Source organism: Helianthus annuus, chromosome 16, assembly GCF_002127325.2.
Source record: "Helianthus annuus cultivar XRQ/B chromosome 16, HanXRQr2.0-SUNRISE, whole genome shotgun sequence".
Lineage (NCBI taxonomy): Eukaryota > Viridiplantae > Streptophyta > Magnoliopsida > Asterales > Asteraceae > Helianthus > Helianthus annuus.
The window spans coordinates 102,689,387-102,699,062 of record NC_035448.2 but is presented as its reverse complement, the minus strand read 5'-3'; the positions used below and the strand labels follow the sequence as shown (position 1 = coordinate 102,699,062).

The 9,676-nt window shown below is 34.6% G+C and overlaps 1 protein-coding gene across 2 annotated transcripts; it reads left to right on the top strand.

The window, feature by feature from the left end:
- On the top strand, positions 1 to 8,184 carry LOC110920951 (AMSH-like ubiquitin thioesterase 3). 2 transcript variants are annotated; one of them, XM_022165197.1, is made up of 14 exons: positions 2 to 245; positions 2,887 to 2,951; positions 3,054 to 3,129; positions 3,225 to 3,386; positions 3,500 to 3,594; positions 4,328 to 4,430; positions 4,508 to 4,554; positions 4,632 to 4,941; positions 5,604 to 5,693; positions 5,784 to 5,846; positions 6,679 to 6,753; positions 6,828 to 6,890; positions 6,997 to 7,049; positions 7,784 to 8,184. In XM_022165197.1, the coding sequence occupies exons 1-14, from the start codon at positions 129 to 131 to the stop codon at positions 7,956 to 7,958; spliced, it is 1,494 nt and encodes a 497-aa protein (XP_022020889.1). In that variant the 5' UTR covers positions 2 to 128; the 3' UTR covers positions 7,959 to 8,184. The 2 variants fall into 2 exon arrangements, with proteins under 2 accessions (XP_022020890.1, XP_022020889.1); XM_022165198.2 differs by lacking the exon at positions 5,604 to 5,693 and having other exon boundaries at positions 1 to 245.
- Positions 8,185 to 9,676: the final 1,492 nt, after the last annotated feature.

Below are 9,676 nucleotides of genomic sequence, written 5' to 3'. Positions count from 1 at the left end.
GTCGTCATACACGGTAACAGCCTTTTCCTTAACTTGATCCCAACTCAACCCCCCTACGGCACTCTTCTCCGGCGAAACATTACCGGAATCAACAATTCCACATCCAAATTCTCCCGTACTCATAAACCATGAGACCTCCACTCAGAAACCCGATCAACGTCAACGCTATGACTCGTAAGATCGATGTCGACGATCGAATTCCACTTCGCAACTATTACCGAATCGCCGATAATCTCCTCAAGCAGGTAATCGTTACTTCAAATTCGTATTTCCGTATGCGTTTCGAAGCTACAGTTTGATTGATTTTGTGTATTGATTGAAATTTGACATGATTAGGTTTAGTAGTTTAGTTACTTAGGGTTTAGATGTTCGATAGGTTTTGTGAATTTTTGAGTGTTGATGATGATGCTATGGTTAGGCTTGTTTGTATCGAATGCAGAATCGGAATACATGTCGTGAATTGTGTGCAGGAGAGTGAAAAGTTTGTGGCTAGTTGCTGTTCATGAATTGTGTATGTTTAACAGTAGCTGGTTTTTTAGGTACATTTGGCTGTTTCTGGTGATGATAGGTACGGTGTAGGGTTAATCATGGTAGTATTATGCAGCAGGTTCTTTTAGAGATCCCTAGTTTGTTATAAACGATTTTGATATTAAACGGCTTAAAACTAATGACATTTAACAAAACCCAGGGGATTTGTTTGTTTTGTAGTGTAAAACGTTGTTTGGTTACCGTTGCCTCCTATAAGCATCACCTTGTCCTCTTAGTACCTTTGTTTTAAAATGCGCGCATCAGGAGCGCATAATGCGCGTATCACATGATGCAGTGATGAGATCGCATCGCATGTTGCGATTCCATGATGCGCGCATCACATGATGTGGTCCAATGTGGTGTCATATGTAGTTGACTGGTATTTGAACAAATTAGATATTTAATTGAACAAACCTGACTATAGATGATGAGAATATATTATATTATATTTTCGTGTTTAAAGGTTCACAAGTTAAAATATTAGCTGCTATAAATATTTTTTTAGCGTTTTTAAATAAAGAATACCTCGCAGTCGCATAATTGACGTGTGCGCTTCGCGCATCACACATACGGTTTGGGATCAAAACGCATCGGATCGCTACACGCATTTTAAAACCAGGCAAAAGATCAAATACAAATAATCTTAACATACTAAACATACAAATTGAAGGAAAACCCAAAAAGACAAGGTGGCATTTTTGTAATTACCACCAACTATCAAAGTTACAACCAAAAATACCTAAAAAAACACAAATTTTTTTTTTTAACATTTTTTATTAAAAAAATCGCTACATTTCGTTAGCAAAAAAAAATATATATATATATATATATATATATTTTTTTTGCTGCTACTAAAAGTAGCGATTTTTTAATAAAAAATGTTAAAAAATAAAATAAAATAATTTGTGTGTTTTTTTTTTATTTTTTTAGATTTTTTTAGGTTTTTTAGGGGTTTAGTTTTTAGCATTTTAGCTTGGGTGGGGGGGGGGGTTAGGTTTTTTTTAGGTTTTTGGGGGTGGGGGGGTTAGGTTTTTTTAGGTTTTTGGGGGTGGGGGGGGGGGTTAGGTTTTTTTTTAGGTTTTTGGGTGGTGGGGGGGGGGGGGTAGGTTTTTTTTAGGTTTTTGGGGGGTGGGGGGGGGGGTGGGGGGTTTAGGTTTTTTTTGGGGGTGGGGGGAGTGGTTAGGTTTTTTTAGGTATATTTGTAGAGTAACTTTGATAGTTATTGATAATTACAAAAATGCCACCTTGTCTTTTTGAGTTTTCCTTCAATTTGTATGTTTAGTATGTTAAGATTATTTGTACAAGAACTTTACCCTTTAAAACCAAGCTTAGTACAAGTTGGAGAAAACGGAACTGTTCACAATCAATGCTTTCAGATTTCAATCCTTCTATTACTGAATGTGTTAAATTCACTTTGGACTACATTTCTGCTACACTAAGATGCCAAATTGTGTGTAAAAAGACTTTCTATCGTTCTCTTACTCGTTAACAGCTGATTAAGCCTTTACAAGGAGGGCTTATAAAACATTTAGGGACACTTAAAGCTGCCTCTATACAGTTTTTTGACTTTGCTATAAGAATGCTATCCCTGTAGTCCTGTACATATATAGGAATACGGTTTTCTTGGCCTGCATATACAACACTTCTGCTTCCACTGCCCCTGTACAGCCGTTAAACTTGGATCTGTGAATTTGTATGATAATTTCAATGATTCAAGTTCTGTTAGAACTTAGAAGCAGACAATATAACCCTGGTCTTAGTGTCTCATCAACCAGTTTTAGCGTTCTTCTCGAAAAGGGAAAAGTATGCTGTAACCACATATGCTTGCATGGCTTGCCTTTATTTGATACCATAGTTATTAAAGGCGCTAGGCGCACTCAAGGCGCATAGGCCTCGCCTGGGGCCTAGGCGCAAAAAAGGCTAGGGCCTGAGGAAAAAAAGCGCACAATGAAAAAAAGTTTAAAATATTTTATGTATTAGAGAATTAATACTATTCTTCAAATAAAATAAACTATAGCTATTACATGACATTTAATATCATCTGTTTGATACCAAAAGTTCTAAAATATTAGTGTAATAAAGTAGTTTTCTGTTTTCCTTAGATAAAAGTAGAAATCTAAAATATTAGTGTAATAAAGTAGCTTTTAATAACTATGTTTGATACTGAAATATATAGGTTGTGGTATGAAGGATTTGGTGTATTTTTAGATGCATCATTTGGAGTCTTCTTCGTATGCATGCTCTTATATGTACATATACTTGCATCTTTGCAAACAAAGAATTTTATGTTGTAATATGTAGTTTTTGATGGTTTGCAGTCTATCCACATCCACTAATGATTAACTTCTGTGCATGCAGGCAAATATATATCGAGAGGAAAAGAATATCATAGATTTGTATGTTATTCTTCTAAGATATTCAAGGTAATGATAGTGATAGAGTGATGATGAGATCCCAATTTAAGCATTTAGACATTTGTCTATTGTTGTTAAACTTAAAACTAATATTTTTGTTTGAATCTTCAGTTTGGTACTGGATACAATAAAATTTCATCGCGACTACAATGCTTTATGTTCAAAGGAACGGGCATATTGCAAGAAGGTAAATTTGGTTCATTAATCTTTACCCATTTCTCACACTGTATGTACTTGGTTAAAATTCTGAAGACATGGCGTTAAATTTTTTTCTTATTTCAGCAATTACTCGTGGTGGTAGCTGAGTTGGAATCTTTGAAACCAGAATTTTTACGTCAAGTGGATAGATTAAACAGAGGTCACACCAGAAGTGAAAATGATCAACCAAATGGTCAATTACCTGCTGTGAATAACAGAGTTACTTTTGACTCCCGTAACAAGCAGGTAATAATAGTTCACTCACTAATATTGATGGGCAATAAGCTGCTGTTGTTTTTTTGACTGTTTGTCAGTTTTCTTGTGCATTATCTTTTTTTGTGTCTATTATGTTGTTGCAGTACCAAAACATACAAAATCGGCTGTCTTGGAACCAGAACTCTGGGATTACTCAAAATAAACAATCTAGTTCCATTGACATGCAGTTCCAAAAGCTGTGAGTGTTTATATTATTTGTATGTGAGAATAGGGCTGCAAATGAACCGAATGTTGTACAAACAGTTCGTGAACGTTCGGCGGGAAGTTCGTTTGTTTAATAAATGATCGCACACGAACAAGAAATTTTGTTCGTTTAGTTGAACAAACGAAGATGAATAGAGGTTGCGTTCGATCATTTATAACATGCTCATTTATGTTCGTTAGGGTTTCTATTTTTTATATTTTATTTGAATACTTCAAAATTCCCACTAATAACATATTTAATAAATATTAGTGTATTGTATATTACATACCACTTAACAATTTAGGATTCACTACTTTCGCAAATCACAGCCTTAAGAAATTTCTCATCACCAACTACATCATCTTCTCGAGGGCAACGGCTTTGTGATGAAAGATGTTGATCTAATTCAAATTTTAATATATGCTCGTGTTTATTTGTTTCTGTTCATGAACACTTGTTTATGATCTTTTGTTAATAAATTAAATGTGTTTTTTGTTCGTTTGTTAATTTTAGATAATGAACACAAACAAACGTTGAAGAACACAAACGAACACTCAAGTGCCATTATTTCTCATCTTGTTGAAGTAAATATAGAAAGGGGACTGTGGCCTATATTAAGAGGGCAACATATTATTATTAGTAAACGAACATATTATATGTTCAAACTTCAAAGTATGCAAATTCTCAGCTATTAAATTTTAAGCATCTGTACTTATTCTATATTCAGATCTCTGTTGCCACCTCCCAGACAAGAAACTTTATCGAGACATTCTCTTCTAGGTCCCAATGGTCTTCGCGGACAATGGTCAAACCCTAGTATACAGACAAAGGTAGAACTCATTAACTTTTATCGCACATTTGCACTTTCAATTCTGAACTCTTGATACTAAATCATGTTGTGTAACAGGTGCAATATCCAGCATATACTGACTTAAACTCAAGTGATAATCTGAGGTTAGTATCTTTACAAAAGTCTACTTATTTTACAAACGAGACCTTGTGTGCTTATGCTATATTTTATTCTGCTATAGCTTATTTCAGACTGTGCAAACTGACAACACTGGTGTCAAAGATAGCAACACTGGAGTGGATACATCTACAATGGATTCAGTGTTATCTTTAGATGACGGTAGATGGTCCCGTCTTACTGAGGATCAGTTTGACGATGATCTTTTTCTTTCCGGAAATATCAGACAACCTTCTCCCCCTCCCGTGCTTGCGCGACTGCAGCCGGAACATTCTCACATACCTCCATCACAAGTTGCTGATCCAAGACCGGGACCCGCCAACTCATTTCAAGATGATTCACCTACTTCTAATACATACCACCATTTACATATCGTAAGTTCTGTTACTGAGAAATATTTCATCTATACTTCGTGAAGTTGTCCTGGTTAGGGGTGTGCACGGTTCAGTTTTATGGTAAAACCGAAACCGTAACCGAAATGTTCGGTTTTCGGCTATTGAAAACTGTTCCTTTCGTTTTTTTCGGTTTTAGCAACAGTTCGGTTTTCGGAAAAAAATTACGTAAGATTCAAAAATAGAAAGTATAATCCAAGATTTAGTAATCTTTCTTAGATGTTTACATTTAAGTTATTATGTTTAACCTTTTTAATTATTATCGTTCACCTAAGCAACTGCTAATCTGTTTTTATGTTTCTCCAAAGTTTTATTAAGACATTTTCTATTATGATACTTTGAAAATCATTTAAATTTTCATGTTGAACATTGTTAAGTCTTGTAGGCAATGGATAAATCATTTCAAAGATAAATAAACATGTTAATGTTTTTTTTTATATATATACTTAACATTCAAGAATAAAACTAATAATTCCTAAATCAATATATAACAAACATTAAAAAATGATTTTTTGGCTATTCGGTTCCGTTTTTTCGGTTTCTGTGCGGTTCGGGTTTTTTCGGTTCGGTTAAATCGATTTTTTCTGGTTTTTTCGGTTTTCTTCTCACCTCTAGACTCCTAGTATTGACTCTACTTTTTGCAGCCTGTAAAAATGATGCAAGATTTTTTGAGAGTGGCACATGAAAATACTAAACGAAACTTAGAGACATGCGGTGTTCTTGCTGGTTCTTTGGTATTGACTATAATGGTCCTATTAGTAACTTCCTTTTCTTTTGATTGTTAGATCTTGTTATCTTACATATTTTTATCGATCTGATTGTAGAAAAACAGGAATTTTCAAATTACCACACTTATCATACCTAAGCAGGAGTCAACATCTGATTCGGTAAGAATTCAGAACTATATAGGATTCAACTATATAGATGCATATGCTATTCGGCCTATAAATGAACCGAACGAACACGAACAGAGCCATGTTCGTGTTCTTTCATTTAACTTTAACCGAACACGAACATTTAATCGAACACATTTTTTGTTCATGTGTGTTTTTTATAAGAAAATGGGCATGTTCGTGTTCGTTTATGCTCGTTTAAAACCTAAAAGAATAGTTCACGAACGTAAACGAACATAAACGCACAAAATTTAACAAACAATAAACAACACAAATGAACTTAGTTGAACAAACATAAATGAATAGAAATGAACATAATTGACTTAACATAAATGAACATAAAGTATTTTTTTTATTATAAATTAGTGATTAATTATGATAAATTGCATTAGAATACTCATTTTAATGCTATAAAGCCCAATTACCAATTAGTTATATTTATATAAGTAGTTAGAAAGTTGCTTTGATGTTTAATATTTATACAAATATAACTACTTATGTATTAAAATTAAAACGAACAAACATAAACAAATGTAAATAAACGAATATAAATGAACGGACATAAATGGACGTTCACGAACATAAATGAACGAACAAAATGTGTGTTCATGTTCGTTCGTTTAAATAAATTAACAAAAAATTGTGTTCATGTTCGTTCGTTTATTCAACAAATGAACATAAACGAACTTTCCGCCGAACAAGTTCACGAACAGTTCATGATTGTTCGATTCGTTCACAGGCCTATATGTGATAAAGATGCAATGTGTATAGGGTTGCATGATCTTTTTTATAATCACATTCCTGATGCATTGTTTTTGCTCTTCAGTGTCAGACATTAAACGAAGAAGATATATTTGAGGTTCAGGACAAGCGTTCTCTTTTCCCTTTAGGATGGATTCACGTAAGCGACCATATAGATGTCTTTGCTGAATGATATTAACTTTCTGATGTCTTACACTTGTTATAATTTTCCAGACTCATCCATCACAAAGCTGTTTCATGTCATCAGTCGATCTGCACACACATTACTCATATCAGGTATAAATTGAACATATTGTATTTTCGTTTTGTATTGAACAGCACAATAGCAGTTTGTCTTCTGCTTATTTTTACAAAGGAATCTAATTTGCATGTTATATTTCAGATTATGCTTCCAGAAGCAATCGCAATTGTGATGGCCCCTACTGATGAATCCAGGTACATTTCTTTTAACTACTGCTTTCATGTGAAAATATTTATACGATAAAATTTGAATCATTATTTCTGGTACAAATCGGTTTGAGTTTGGCAATGACAAATTGTTATGGAACTTTATTAACATATTTCTATGCAAGAGTGATTCACGTCCCGTCTGGTTAACAATAAGGGTAATTCAGTCATCGTTGAATATTAACCTGAGACTGGTTAAGTGGGCATATGTTTCGGTTTGGTTTGATGCCATGAAACCGCCCAAACCGGTTAGGTTTTGTGGTCAATATAGGATTTTATTAAACTATACAGAATGATTTGATTTTTTCGTTTATACTCAACTGAATCATCTGATTCTGAGCTATGTAACTTTTTATAATTTATCTTGGCCTTCAATTTACCTTGGTCTATACACATGATTGAAATTTATAGCTTCTTTATTTTCATCGTATACTAGGTGCTTTTATTTCTTTTTTTTATTTATTTGTAAAGACCCAGTAAAGCCCAAATCGTGGAATCAAACCGTAGCCAAACTGTTAGCAACGGGATTTGATTATATTTTCAACGGTTTGGTTTTGGTTTACACTCATTAAAAATCGTTGCCAACAGTTTGACCTCAAAACCGTCAAAACCAGACCATGAACACCCGACCTGTCCATTTTGCCACCTATAAAGCTTGTGATTATACATGGATTATATGTGTGTATTTGTGTACTTACTTTATATAAACTTTATGTGCATAGCCCACATGGTATTTTTCACCTTTCTGATCCTGCTGGAGTGAATTTAATACGGAAGTGTGATCAACGTGGCTTTCATCCTCACGAGGAGCCAGATGACGGTAGCCCGATATACGAACATTGTTCTCACGTTTATTTGAACGAAACTTTGAAGTTTGATGTTGTCGATCTCCGGTGAACTTCAGTCTCTTTGCTTCTGTGAATATAACATGATGGAAATTCAGTAGATACATACAGGTTGTGAAGACTTAAGCGGTAAACAACGTATCATATATGTTAGTTTATGGCGTCGTGCTTATATGTAATGAATATATTGGTTGCTGGTTTGTCATCATTTTTGTTGCATTATGTTACTATTCTGAGAAAGATATTTATGCTTCTTATTAAACCTATGCTTAAACTCACCATTTGTTCCTTTCTGTATATGTGGCCACAACATACGTTATTTCTAAGTAATCTAAAATGTTCTCTACATTTCTAAGTAATCAAAAAAGTTCTCCTCTACAAATCAATACAAAATGATTTGGTACATCCAATCATCCATGTTTGGGTAAATCTATGTAGAGGGACACAAAAAACCGGTTATACCTGACCCAGTGAAACCGACTTGGGACCGGTTCCGGTTCCTACCTAGTGATAGGAGGAACCGGTCCGTACCCGTTTATACCCATATAGGCTGGACCCGGTTCTAACATTTCTAAAGATCGGTTCCAACCCGACCTGATTTTACCTAGGTAGGAACCGGTTTTAACGGCAAAAAAAACTGAATCAATTCCTAATGTTAAAATTCGTACTATAACTGTTTTTTTTTTTTTTTTTACTTTTTTTGACCGTTAGAATCGGTTTTTTAACATCCCAAATCACTATATATACCTATGGGGTGTATTGGTAAATTACTCAACTCAATAACACTTGATTGAACCTAAAAAACCACAAATCAAACAACTTAGGAAAATGTCTCAATCTTCGAGTGACGCTAAGGAGTATGTGTTGGTAGGGGTGTAAATTAGCCCAGAGGCTCGAGAACTACTCGTGATTGGCTTGGTTAAAAGCACAAACGAGAAGAGCCTTAACGAGCCCGAGCCAATAGAGCTCGTTTAGCTATCGAGCCCGAGCTTGAAATACACAACTCTTGAGCCTAAACGAGCCCAAAAATTTTTTTAGTTTCCATGTATATAATATAATAATGTAACGATGATAACATTGACGACAAACTCCAATTTACCTTATCGAAGAACCTGTAGAGGTTACGGACTGGAAGGTCAACAAGACACGAATAAGTCGTATTAAACTGGTTAAGGTCCGTTGGAACTCGCATCACGGTCCCGAGTATACGTGGGAACGTGAATATCAAATCAAGTCCAAGTACCCACATCTGTTCCAAGGCTCCCCTACAACCGGAAACGCAGCTTGAATTTCGGGACGGAATTCTTTTAATGGGGGAGAATGTGATAACCGGAAAAAATAATGGTAATTCCGTACAACTTAACAACTTAATTATACATTTAATTGCGTTCGTTATGACTTAATTAATGCATGATTAGGTCACGTCAAGTGTAGAAATCATAGGACATGGTTAAATATTTCAAACAATATTGATACATTCGTCGCGTCGCGAGAAAGCAACAAACTATGTCCGAATATGTTGGCGAAATACTGAAAATTACTAATCACCTGAACACACTATTCATGCCAGCTAGTTATGAAAATTGTCCGAACGAGCAATGAATGGCATAAAAGCATATTATAGTTGAAATACAAATAAAAACCCCTAATTAGGGGCACAAAATGCTAAAACACATAAATTTTCCAGAAAATGCACATAAACATAAAGTGTCTGATCCGCGCCAACCTGTAACATTGAAATTTGTCCGCAACACTAAAATTCAGCATTTT

What these genes read in the sequence shown, in the direction of transcription:
- LOC110920951 (XM_022165197.1), top strand. Translation starts at nt 129, where the DNA reads ATGAGACCTCCACTCAGAAACCCGATCAACGTCAACGCTATGACTCGT. An exon ending in TTGACTCCCGTAACAAGCAG is followed by an intron (nt 3,387 to 3,499) that starts GTAATAATAGTT and finishes ATGTTGTTGCAG; the next exon opens with TACCAAAACATACAAAATCG. An exon ending in TCCCTTTAGGATGGATTCAC is followed by an intron (nt 6,754 to 6,827) that starts GTAAGCGACCAT and finishes ATAATTTTCCAG; the next exon opens with ACTCATCCATCACAAAGCTG.